This window comes from Balaenoptera acutorostrata, chromosome 16 (assembly GCF_949987535.1).
Source record: "Balaenoptera acutorostrata chromosome 16, mBalAcu1.1, whole genome shotgun sequence".
NCBI classification, from domain to species: Eukaryota; Metazoa; Chordata; class Mammalia; order Artiodactyla; family Balaenopteridae; genus Balaenoptera; species Balaenoptera acutorostrata.
The window spans coordinates 71,045,884-71,058,933 of NC_080079.1; the positions used below are offsets into that span (position 1 = coordinate 71,045,884).

Below are 13,050 nucleotides of genomic sequence, written 5' to 3' on the forward strand. Positions count from 1 at the left end.
GGAGGAGCCTGGCCGCCGGCCGCGTGGGCGCAGGAGGCGGGACCGCGGGCCTCTAGGCGGTGGCGTCAGTGTCGGCGCCGGGAGGAGCTGCCCTCGGCCGGCCCGGCTCCGCGGCGCCGCCCCAATCGGGCGTCCGGGGGCCCCCCGGCGGCTGTCTGGGTCCCCCGCCCGCGGCCGCGGTCCCGCCCCCCGCGCGCCCGGCTCCGACTCGAGCGCAGAGCGCAGCGCGCAGGCGGGGGCGCTGTGGGCCCGGCGCGGAGAACGAACGGCCGCCCCGCCTCCTCCCCGCGCCCGCCCCCAGCGCGCCTGGCCGCCGGGAAGCGGGAGGAGACAGCACGGGGCCCCGCGCCGCTCGGCCCGCAGTCTTCGGCCGCGGAGCGGAGCCGGTGCCGCGCGAGCCGGAGTCCAGCCCGAGCCGCCCGGCCGCCTTTGTCTGCACCGCGCGCCCGGGTCGGGGACAGCTTCCCCCGCGGCGGGCGCGGGCCGATGCCCCCGCAGCAGGGGGACCCCGCGTTCCCGGGCCGCTGCGAGGCGCCGCCCGTGCCGCCCCGCCGGGAGCGTGGGGGGCGCGGGCCCGGGGCGCCGGGGGGCCGGGGGCGCGCGGGCGGCGCCGAGGGGCGCGGCGTCAAGTGCGTGCTGGTCGGCGACGGCGCGGTGGGCAAGACCAGCCTGGTGGTGAGCTACACCACCAACGGCTACCCCACCGAGTACATCCCCACCGCCTTCGACAACTTCTCAGGTGAGCGGAGCCGGGGACGGGGGTCTGCGGGGGGCGTGGGGCCCTGGGGACCGGGAGCCCTAACCCGGGCGCGGGGAGAGGCGGTCGCCTCGCCATTCAGGGGCAGACGGTGGGGTCTAACAGGTCGCGCCCAGGTGGCCTGGTCAGTTTCCTGGGTAGAGAAGTTGCGTCAGGTCGACGTTGCTGGCGCTGCTGCCGGGTTTCGATCGGAAGGTGACGCGCAGGTGCCATTACCTGTGGCCCGAGGGTCCGTCCTTTCCTGTTGGTGGCTCCCCACCCGAGGGCGTCTCCACTTTAAAGAGCCGCGGAGACGGGGAAAGAGAGTGGATTTAGTGGAAATGGCACTAGAAGCACTAGGGAAGGCCGAGGTTTGGATTAAACCTGGAGAGTAAACACAGCTTCTTCCCTCCGAGCCCCATCGCTTCCCCTGCCCCCGCTTCCACCGCCCCCATGGGCTCTGTTTCTGAGTCTTATATCTTTTCAGTATCTCCTTAAGCTACTGAAAGCTCTTATGTGTACAGTGCTATGTCATTTGGTTTGGTAGCTACCAAGATAAGGGAGTCCTTACTCTTGATTTTTCAAGTCTTTGAAATTTAAGAAGTTAAAATCCACGGAAGTTAGGGTGAAACACTTTCTCTGTTTTTTTTTTTTTTTTTTTTAAAGCACACACACACACACACACACACACACAAGCTTCTCTATCTTTTGGAAAGTCGTGATGGCAAGGACTTGCTTTCATCCACCTGGAAGGCAACCCTAGGTAAAGCAGTGCTGTGCTACTGGGTTTCCCACCTAAACGATATTGTTTTTTTCCTTTTTTTTCCCTCCTCCCAACTGAGTAGTGTAAACATATATAAACAATTTAGAGAGTTGTATTGAGACAAAACTGAGTACTTCATTCAAATAGAAACCTCAGAGCAGCGCCCTGATGAAGGCCCCTCCCCAGATACCCCTTCCCAGTGGAAAGGTGGGAATGGTTTTCTTTCCTTTCCTTTTCTCTTTTAATCCGCTCTTTGAGCTGACATGGAGAGATAAGCTGTGCCCTCTTTTATAAGCAGGACAATGCGGGCAGCCTGTGTTTGCACGTGTTCTCAAAACAAGCCACACTTTTATGATAAACCCCAAAGTCACCGAATGGTTCCCAAGGGAAAACAGAATTATTTGTGAGGTTTTCCACTGACTTAAAGTTGCAAGGTTGGTTCCCACTTACCCCCCAGTGTTGTTTTGGGTTTTTTGAAACAAGTGTGACAGGAAAATAAATCTTCTGGGGCTGGGAGAAAAGCGCAGGCCCTTCTGGGTGCCATCAAAGCTTCTGGCCTCCTGCCTTCTCTGGGGCATTGAGCGAATTGCCCGCCCTGCAGGTTTGGGTGCAAAAATGCCTCACGGGCCTCTTTGATTTAGGCAAGTCTTGAATTCATTGGGGACCCAGAATGGGAGCTGAAGGGTTTGGAGTGAGAATGGTCATACAAATTAAAACTATTATTCTTCTGGAAAAGGTTAAAAGAGACCCCCCCTGACAGTCCTTTTGGTCTTATTTTTAAGCTGTGGTTTCCGTGGATGGGCGGCCCGTGAGACTCCAGCTCTGTGACACTGCAGGACAGGTCAGTATCACATCGCTGCTCAGTGCTGGGCGAGGAAAGGGCCTTTTAAAGCCCTTCACTGCCCCCCCCCCCGCCCCAGCTGGGCCATTCTAGAGCCCCACCCCCATGTATGGCCCCTCGCAGAGGGTGGTGGTAGGGGCAGAGAGCTCCGTGCCAATAAAACAGGGTTTGGCCCGGCTCTGTGTGGGCAGGACAGGGGAAACAGGGTCAAGAGCGGTTCTTATCTTCTGGGAATGTCTGATCTTATTTACTTTCTGGTTTTTATTAAAAATTATCAGTGTTGCGTGGTACTCATTTCTCAAAGTAAGTTGGCCGTAGCTTATGATCATTTTATTAAAGGTCAACAAGCCAAATACTTAATAAACTTACTCAAGAAAAAGATGGAGTTCATGTCAGTAAGTGTTAATGTTTCCCTTCCTAAGCATGGTGGACTTGCTGGGGCTGCTCCCATCCCTTGAAGCAGAGATACAGCGGCCCAGGCTGTCCTGAGCTGGAGGAATGAATGAGCCAGGACTTGATCCTTCTGAATCGCGACCATTTATTCCTGTCTTGGCCAGGCACTTGGACAAGACAGCCAGGGAGCTGGTGTGAAGACCCGGTGTGAGGTCCCCTTTGGAGTGTCCCTGAAGAGCTCCAGGGACCCCGGTCCCCCTGAATGGTGCTTACGTCACTGAGTTTTCACCGTGCTCTGTGAGAGCCCAGGGTGCCGTCTCTTGAGTTTGCCAAAGTGACAGTTACTAAGCATGTAGTCTCTCCAGCACTTGAGAAAGCGCTGGGGTACTTTGTTGGCAGGTGAAAGTGCCCACTTCACTTCTGAGGTGTCACACGACCATATACATTAAAGAAGAAGCTGGCTTTCCAGTGTCCCCAAGGGGCTCCTCCGAACCAGGGCTTCTCAGTTACTCACCCACTTGGGACAGCAAATTCAGTCAGGCCTTTGTTTTTCAAACCTCGATGTGACACGAGACTGGGCAGCCTCGATGCCCGGCAGAATGCTGGTTTGGCGGTGGCCACGGTGGCACACGTCATAGCCAAGCCTCTTCTGCTCTGTCCTTACCCTTCCACTGGGGCTTCCCAGTTCCCCCTTTTATGGGGAGCAGAAAAAACCAACCAGTCTGCATTTTCTTGCCTGTGGAAAAGAAAAATCAAAGAATACAGGCTCTTCTAATATTTAATCTTTTTGGATGCCCTGCTGCTATTTATAATGAAAGCTTAATTGCTTTGTATAAAGTGAGAATGTTTTTCCTACCTCGGGTCAGATTTTCTGATATTTAAAGTGAAGGTTGGGACTTCCCTGGAGGTCCAGTGGTTGAGACTCCGGGCTTCCAACGTGGGGAGCATGGGTTCGATCCCTGGTCGGGGAACTAGGATCCCGCATGCCGCACAGCACGGCCAAAAAATAAAATAAAATAAAATGAGGGTCGAGTAGCGCCTCCATAAACAGAGGCCTCCCCGCCGAAGCAAGACGTGGCAGCTGAACAGCCCGAGAATAAGACAGAAGGCAGGAAAACTCAAGACACCAAAGGGTGCGCTTATCTGGGACCCTTTAGGGAGGAGCAGGCAACCCACTGCAGGCAGCTGCCCACCGCTGGCTCACCTGTCAGGTGTTGGTTCTGCTGGCAGACACGGCTTCCTGGGCTGGGGTTCCCTGCCTCATGCCTGCTCGGTGGCTGGCACAGAGTGGGGCTTATTCACGGTTTGTAGAATGGATCAATAAATAAATGGAGTGCTGGTTCCTGGGGGATGCAAACTTAAGTCATGGGCTTGCCCCTCAACAGACTTACAGTCTACCTGTCAGTGGAACTTGTGAAAGAAACCAGTGAGGTTACAGGAGGAGGACAGCAAAGTCAGCTCAAGGGGCAGGATGGGTTAGACCCAGGAGGAAAATCTCTGAGCAATTTTGAAAGAGGAATAGGTCTTTTACCAGGAACACTGTGTAGAAATGATCCTGAATTATCAAGAAAGAGTTTAATTTTTTCCTTAATAGGGTCTGTTTCAAAGTCAAGGCATCAAGAGAATCATTTTAGACATATTTTCATGAAAAAAGTTCATAATTCAGGAAATGAAAAGGTTTTGGTGCAAGTTGGTAAGCTTTGGTTTATTTGGAAATTATCCTTCTGATCTCCCAGCAGTTTTTGTTTGTTTGTTTTAATAGATCCATTGTTTTATTTATTTATTTATTTTTGGCTGTGTTGGGTGTTCGTTGCTGCACGTGGGCTTTCTCCAGTTGCGGCGAGCAGGGGCTACTCTCCGTTGCGGTGCACGGGCTTCTCATGGCGGTGGCTTCTCTTGTTGCAGAGCACAGACTCTAGGCGCGTGGGCTTCAGTAGCTGTGGCAGGTGGGCTCAGTAGTTGTGGCTCGGGGGCTCTAGAGTGCAGGCTCAGTAGTTGTGGCACACGGGCCTAGTTGCTCCGTGGCATGCGGGATCTTCCCGGACCAGGGCTCGAACCCGGGACTCCTGCATTGGCAGGCGGATTCTTAACCGCTGCGCCACCAGGGAAGCCCTCCCAGCAGTTTTTTTGTTGAGATTCACAGTATTTCTTACCTGATTAGTAAGTATGCCTAATTGTGTAAGGAATGAGGCCAACCATCTACAGATTTGTAGAAAACCAGCTTCAAAAACTATTTGTGAAAAATACACAGCTGGTGAGATAAAGTCAGTTTTTTCCCTCTCCCCAAGTATCAGTATTTGCTTTGACCATAAGCAAAGCTGGGCTAGGTGGTAGTCCTTTCCTACCCTCCCTACTCCAGATCTGATAAATTACCTTTTAAGGGACTTGATTTGACACGTGCCGTATTTCCTTCGTGTTGTCCCAGCCTGTGGCACTGCGCCCACCCCCACAGGCAGTTGTCATGGTAGCTTCCTGAGGACACAGCGACTCGAGCGACCTCCTTTGCAAACTCCCAGAGAATGTGAGCACCCCGTAGCCGTCGCCTAGGGACCAAACGCAGGTTTCACATAGCAGCTGAGAGCTGGATAAATAACTAGAAATCGCTTCTTGTGCCTTGGGGTTTTCTTGTTGGGGGCTCAGTGAGCACCTAAGATGTTAAAAGGAGTTTTTAATGCTGTGGAAATTTCACTGTGATCAATTTCATGCCAGGTGAAATTGATCAGACTGAAATAGCGTGACCAATAGCAGGTGAAAACTCTTCAGCCTTCTGAACCATGAGGCACTTGGGAAAAATCTTTATACTTAAAAAAAAAAAAAGAAATCCGACTGCAGCTTGACCAGCAATGCTGTCCAGCGGCCTGTCAATCCCTCCCTGCCCTGCCCTGCCCTGCATCCCAGGCACATCTCGGGGCCTCAGAACATGTTTCCTTGAGGGTCCATTACAGTTGGCCCTATCACATGTACGTGTGCTGCATTTATTTCAGCAGATAGCTAAGATTTCTGGTCAGCAGGGTTTAATTTCTGCCTTGCTTCCCGAGTCCCTCAGCCAGAACCTCCCGAGGTCTGGGAGCCAGATTGCCAAAGCCCGGTCACAAGGCCTGGGCCTGTGCTCACCTTTCTTTTTATTGGTAACGCAATCCCAGATCCAGGGCCCAGCAGGTGCGATGACTGCCAGCAACGAGGGCAACGCCTCCGTCCTGTGCTTCTTCCTTGCAGGCCTCTGAGAACAGAGGGAATGTTTCACGAAAAGATCCTCGTGGCTGGGCTGTGGGCCACCTGGATGGGTTTCTGTGTTTCTTCTTTCAGCACAAAGTTGGCACTAAGAAATCCAAGTCTTTTTTTTTTTTCCTTTCTTTCTTTTTAACTTCTGTTAAAAAGTCGGAGAAGTGGCAGTGACACGGAGAGATGCCGTATTCCTTCCTGAGGAAGGACTTTAATATTGGTTGACTTTAATATTGTTACTTGGTTGTTGCCCCACAAACTGAAATACGGAGCCTCAGATGAGGAAAGTGAACTCAAATAAAAAGATCCAGGCTTCCCTTATCCCTAGAAAAAGGCCACAGATGCAACATAACATGCATGTAAATAATAGTTCGTAAATAATCATATGTGTCAACTGAGCGGCAGAAACCTGGCTGACGTTTACCTTTTCCTTGCTGCTGGGAATCTGTTTGTCACCTTACACCTGAGGATGGTTGGCAGCCACATATAGAAATTTTAAATACAAATGAGATGATGTAAATATTTTCCTAGAAAGGAGATGAGTGAAAGCTTTCAGTTAGCTAAATATGGTGCTGCAGGGGACTCTAGGGTGTTTGATATAAAGAAACACTGATTTGGAGACAGATGTCCCTACAAGGGCTGAGGCCGTGTCTGTCTGTCCCCAGCCGAATCCCCTGGTGTCTGGTGTCCGATGCGTGGTGCCTGGAGTCCCACATGCATCTCTGTTAGTGAGTGAGTGCGGCACGGCCTTCAGCAGTGTGGTGGATGGTTGGTTTATATAATCAGCTCTAACTTGTTCCATCCAGTTCTCTATCCCTAGAAGTTGGGTGGGTACACCCTTTCTCTGGTTCTTTATCCTCCCAAAGCATCATGCGTGGAGGCCTCTGGGATTCATGGAGAGGAAAGAAGGGGAGGGAAAGTAAGAGAAAAGGAGGGAGGGAGAAAAAGATAAATCGAGAAGAAAGTGTTATATCCAGCAAATGTGAGACTGTATTCACCAGTGTTGTATGTGACATTGAGAGGCACACGTTCTCTGGGTCCCTAATGAGAGTGGCCAAGTCCAGGTCCTCAACTCCAGACCTGTGTCTGATTCCCGTGATTCTGCACCGCGTGTGCCCCGGGTGTGCCCTGGGTGTGCACAGCGCAGATGGGATGGAACAGGCATGGCTCATGGCTGCCGTGAGGATGGGCAGGGATGGGTCCTTACAGAGGCGCTGGGTTCACAGACTGGGGTTCCCTGGGGTCAGGGTGGAGCCCCGAGGGTCAGCGTGGGTACTGTGTACGTTTTAAAAGCCTGACTAAGTACCAGAGTTGAAGGAGTGGGTCTGAGTCACTCTGCGCTGAAGCCTAGAGAAAGTAAATTTTATTTTGAAAATCCATCTAATTTAAGGACCTTTTCTATGGTAAATTGCAAGTAGGTCTAGAGCATCAAGGAAAACGTTGAGCACATCGGGCAGGTTTCCGGGGGCTGGGAACATTGCCCCACTTGGCAGCAGGGGCCTTTCGAGGACTCTGGCTCTTCCTTCCATCCCTCGTGGGCTTTCTGTTACCTGCCAGACCCTTTCCAGAAAAATGTTCAAACGGTCTTTGTGCTGATGAGAACTGATGTAAAAGATAACGTTTGGGTGCTTGGCTCGCTTGCAGGATGAGTTTGACAAGCTCCGGCCTCTGTGCTACACCAGCGCCGACATCTTCCTCCTGTGCTTCAGTGTCGTGGGCCCCTCCTCCTTCCAGAACGTCAGCGAGAAATGGGTGCCAGAGATTCGGTGCCACTGTCCCAAAGCCCCCATCATCCTCGTGGGGACGCAGTCGGATCTCAGAGAAGACGTCAAAGTCCTCATCGAGCTGGACAAATGCAAAGAGAAACCCGTGCCCGAGGAGGCGGCCAGGTTGTGTGCCGAGGAGATCAAAGCCGCCTCCTACATCGAGTGCTCGGCCTTGACTCAGAAGAACCTCAAAGAGGTCTTTGATGCAGCCATCGTCGCCGGCATCCAGTACTCGGACTCTCAGCAACAGCCCAGGAAGTCGAAGAGCAGGGCTCCGGACAAGATGAAGACCCTGTCCAAGTCCTGGTGGAAGAAGTACTGCTGTTTCGTATGATGCTGGTGGGGCCCCGACGGGCTGTGTTCCCACGAACTCCACACTAGAGGCTATATTAGCTGAAACAACTCCTTTGACCGTGTAGAACCTGTATAGAGAATGCGCGTGTATATGGATTATAGGAGGTGCTCCAATGTATGTATCCTTTCTTGCCTTTGACCTTCTCGTTTGTCTGAGCTGAGGGATGAGATACTTATGCAAGAGATTTTTGAAGTAAGTTAAGCATTTGTCATGACTCTGGAAATTTAGAGCTCTAGACCTTTGGATTAATTTATACCTAGTATGAAAAGGCACCTCCAATCTGGGCGTCCAGAGTGAAGTTTTGCCACGAGATAATGCACAGAAGAACAAAGAGGAAATGTCATGGTTAGCCGTCCCTTGATGGAGGGCCAGCTACGGTCAGAGTAACTCTTAGCTTTGAAACCTCATACTTTTTCCCCTTTTTTTAAGGAGCAAAAATCTGAGAAAAAAAAGAGAGAGACTTCTGCCTATGAAACCTCAAATCAGTCACTTTGGTTGTATTCTTATACCTGGTTGCTTAAGATTTAAAAGCAACCAACAAAAAAACATGCCACTAACTATGGTGCTGTGTAGACCAAAAAGGAAAAGTTGTTGATGGGAGTTTTTCATCCTGAGACCGTATCCGCAGCCAAAATGCCATGAGGAGTGTAGCAAGCGATAGCTCTGTTTTCTTTAGGGAGCGATTCACGTTGAGATCAGAGCGTGGTATTTGCTGTCATACACGTGAGCCAACTGCCTGAACCTCTGTGATGACAGCGCTCAGGAGACCTGTCGGGGTTGTTTCTAACCTTCTAGGCTTCCCTTGGCCCATCTGCAGGGGGCGTGAACCCTCTTGCAAGGCCTGTAGCAGGCAGATGTTTGGGGGACACAAAATGTCCTTTTTTTCCTCAAGTCAGCGTAAAGGTACTTCGGTGTGTACGCACGCAAACACGGATATATACGTGGCCATTCTTCCTCCTGATTCAGACTTTTGAACAGTTAATGGGAAAAAATGTGGCCCCAGAAACAGCTGTGAGTCTAGAAGCCTGGCTTCCTCTTTTAAAACTTTTTGGAACAGATCTCTTTTTGATGATGCCTTGAGATGTGATTCTAGGTATATATATCTTCACACATTTTGGAGCCCATGTTAAAACAAAACACGAGCGTCTCTTAGAACCTATTTTAACATGAATGTCTCTTGAAACCTATTAAAACAGCCAGTGAAATCCACACATGCCTTTCAGGGAGCTGGTGATAGAGACAGCGCCTTGTGTGGGATCGCTGGTGGCAGGGACCACAGTACCCTTGCTCAACTGTCTCCTCACTGTGGAACAGTCAGAAAACCACAGATCTGTGACACGTTTGTGTTCTTCCAGGTGGCGGGTTTTTAGGGCTTCGTGTTCTGGAGGGAAAAAAGTGCCAAAAGTGCCAGAGAGCAGTTTTACTCTGGGATGGGGCTGCTTCTGAGATGCCGAGGAGTAGCTGAATGCCTCAGATTGTGACGTCAGGCTCGCAGTGGTGCTGCAGATCTACCAAAATCAGTCAGTAACTGGGGAAATCTCTGTAGCGCCAGCAGGTAGAGGAGTGTATCTTTCTGTGGGTCTTGTCCTTTTTATGTTAAAAAAAAAAAAAATCCAATTTGTGTTTCCTTTTAGAGAAAGTAAACGATCAGGCTATACTTTAGGTTAGAGGCTTCTTTTATTCCTATTAGTAAATAAAATTAACTAACTTCCTTGTTTAAAAACTGAAAAACATGCTGTTTACTATTTATTTTTCAATACATTGAAATTGATATCATTGTTTCCTGAAGCGTTTAGTTACAACCTGAGTGAATAAAATTACTTCATTTGTGGAAATGCCCCAAACGGACCTGATGAAATGTTTTCGAAGCTTGGTGCCTGGCTCACCTACCCGTGAGCTTCCCAGACGGGGCTCTGCCTGCCCTGGTGTGGAGGGGGTGAGGAAGGGTTATTTGACTGGCAAGTGATTTCAAACAGTATTTTTATAGTAAAGCAAATGTCATGGAGTAAAATGCAAGTTAATTTTTAAGACTGAACACAAAACCTGAAAGAAATTTTATGCCTGTGACAGCATATGGGGCTCTTCTTGGTCCCCCGGTGGAGGGGGGAACCTTTGCCACCCTCTGCCTTTAGGGCCAGCGGTTGGTGAGAAACACCTCTGTGGTCCAGTTCCAGAGCTTTACTCGTGTTTCATTTTCAGCCCCGCTTGATGCAGCCTGTACTATTAGTGCTAAAAATCCAGAAGGTTGACACTGAAATGCAACAGGTTTTAATATGTTGCCAAATTTATAGAAGAGTAAATGCACAATTGTACTCAGGTTTTCCTCCATTTTTACTTCTTGGGGAAAATAGAGATTTGGGCAGAAAAGTTTTTAAAAGTATGTGCTTGAGTTAAATATAAATTTGATTCACTTCAAAGCTCAGATGTTGTTAAACTTACAGCTTGGTATCGAGGAGGACATTTTATCAGAGTTGTGCTTTGGGAAATACCCTAGCATAAGTCCTGCATGTAGGCCAGTCATAATTCAACAATGCAGGGTCCTCTACAACTGTCACCTCTTTTCACCATGTGTGTAGAAATGAACCTTTTGTAATGTTGATCTCTGTGCTTGACACACTTAATGAGAAACCACCCAGCTCTTAACACAAGCCCAGAGGAGGGCAGGTCTTCTCCCCAGTTTTCTAAAAGGAACAGCAGGTGCAAAGGCCCTGAGGCAGGTTACCTTGTGCCTTACCAAGTCATACTTTTCTGTTTTTCCATCATGTGGCATGCGGGAATCTTAGTTCCCCAACCAGGGATCAAACCCACACCCCCTCCAGTGGAAGCGCAGAGTCTTAACCGCTGGACCACCGGGGAAGTTCCCATACTTTTCTGTTTTGAAGCATAAATGATGTTGAGCAGAACGCTCTCCTTGAAGATGCTCTCCAGGAGGTGGCAGGAAATAAATTCTGACCTGTGGCTCTAACGGCACCTGCCTTTTCTACCAAAGAATTTCTTTGGGAGTGAAGAGAGGTTCAGGGGTGTGGAGAAGCAGGCCCCTGAGGTGTGGTGGGAATGCATCTGTTCAGGGTGGGGTTTGAGAATTCCGGGTTCCATCTGAGATGAACACCCTCTGGGTCTGTGTCTGTGATGGGCTGTGTGCCGGCCTCCCTGTCTGTTCTAGGAGCCCAAGTCCAGGCCCAGAGCGGCATTGAGCATGGGGTGACGCTGAGGTCACAGATACGCCTGGGTTTCCTCCTGTGGGGACAGGGCTGCCCTTCTCACCGGGCCGTTGGTGTCCTGGGTGAGAGCACAGGTGCACATGTGGGGTGAACGTCTAAGGTCTGCAGTGGCCATGGGAGGAACCTGGGCTCCACCAGCTTCACAGTGAAGGCCAGCAGGGTTCCCTGTCTGCAGGAGGTGGACAGCCTTCCTGGTCTTCCAGCGAAGGACAGGCCTGTCTGCTTCCTTCCCCACATCACCTCCCATGTCAAGGCTACGACTCTTTTGTATCCACTGACCAGTCAACCGCAATGGACTGGAAAACTGGGCAGAGAGCAACTAGAACCACTGCCCACCCGCATGTGTCCTGGAGTGCCGAAAGCCAGCCGGCCAGCCTCCTGGCCCCCACTGGCCTCCGAGAGCAGCCTGACCCTTGCCCAGAGGCACCTGGAAGTTTCTACTCACCCAGCCCCAGTCCCACCTCCCTTATCTGGGTCAGGCCTTCCCGGGGTACAAGGACAGAGCTCCCAGTCCCTTTAGAGGAGTTCGGGGCGTCTTCACAGAGATGTTCACATGACCTGAAAGGAGATGAGGGGAGAAAAGTTTTCTAAAAGGAATAGCAGGTGCAAAGGCCCTGAGGCCGAGGAATGTCTGGCATGCCCTGGAGGCCGGTGTGGGTGTGGACAGGACAGAAGGAGTGCAGGGAGGGGAGGGGGTCAGGGAGGGGAAGGGAAGAGGGGAGAGGGAGGGGAGAGGTTAGGAGGAAGCCATGACATCAGGGAGAGGCATTGGGTGGGGGGAGGGGGGCAGGGGGGGAGGGGAGAGGGCTGGGCCCAGCAGGCAGGTTGTTTGGGCTTGAATCCTGGCCCTGCCGCTTACTGGCTGTGGTTCCTTAAGCAGCTTAACCTCTTAACCTCTCTGTGCCTGAACTGTGGAATCTGTAAAGGGGAAAAGCGTGGCACCTGCCCCAATGCGCCCACGGAGTTATGAGTATGAAGTGCTGGTGCCCTGTAAGCCTCAGAAAACGTCCACTCTGACCAGACTTTTTGGTAACGTCTTCCTGGCAGGACTCCCAGTTGATCAACTTACAATTGGCCCCTGAAGGCTTTCATCTTCGTCTTTGTTCAATGTTATGAGGCTTATGCCTTTTCTGCTTAATAGCACATTCATTTTTCAGTTTCCACTCATTTTTATAGAAGAGAGAAATCCTTCAGTTTTGCCAAGCGTGGCCCGGGCCGAGGGGGTGAGGGGTGCACGTGCCATCTCCTCGCCCCCGGCTGGAAGATGGGAAGACCGAGTCGGAGCACTGAGGCGGCCTGGAGTGTTGGGTGAGGCTGCGAGTGAGTGGGGGGCCCGGGGCCCTGCATTCCTGCCAGGGCTGGGCCTCCCTCCGCCCCCTTCACACGGGGAGGCCTTGCTCAGCCGAGTGCACTCTTGCTTTTGTGAACTGGAGCCATTTTTAGAGCCCCTGTTTATCAGAGTCGCCAACTGCAATGTCCCCTGTCACCCCAGGCAGCACCCACCCCTAACAGTAAAACCAGGTCCTGGAGAGGTGGGTCTGCACATGACAGAGGCGTGTGGGTGGGGTCGATGCTCATCCCTAAAAGGAGACACATTTCTGGGCAGCTTCTCTGCTCAGTCCCTCCTAATGTCCCACGTGCACTTCAGAGTCGACTCGCTGTGTTAGTTTCCTGTCACTGCTATAGCGAAAGACTGTGAACTTAGTGCCTTAGAACAACACAGATTTCTCACTACGGTTCTGGAGGTGAGATT

The 13,050-nt window shown here is 51.4% G+C and overlaps 1 protein-coding gene across 2 annotated transcripts in view; it reads left to right on the plus strand.

The window, feature by feature from the left end:
• Positions 1–293: 293 nt before the first annotated feature.
• RHOU (ras homolog family member U) overlaps positions 294–13,050 on the plus strand; it is a 57,319-nt gene continuing 44,562 nt past the window's right edge. The window contains exons 1-3 of one of the 2 annotated variants that reach the window (XM_007182363.2): positions 299–739; positions 2,282–2,340; positions 7,600–9,911. In XM_007182363.2, coding sequence (XP_007182425.2) covers positions 487–739; positions 2,282–2,340; positions 7,600–8,055 — 768 coding nt within the window. In that variant the 5' untranslated portion in view covers positions 299–486 and the 3' untranslated portion in view covers positions 8,056–9,911. Of the gene's footprint in view, positions 740–2,281; positions 2,341–7,599; positions 9,912–13,050 lie in introns of those variants that run through there. The other variant, XM_057531613.1, reaches the window with a different exon arrangement.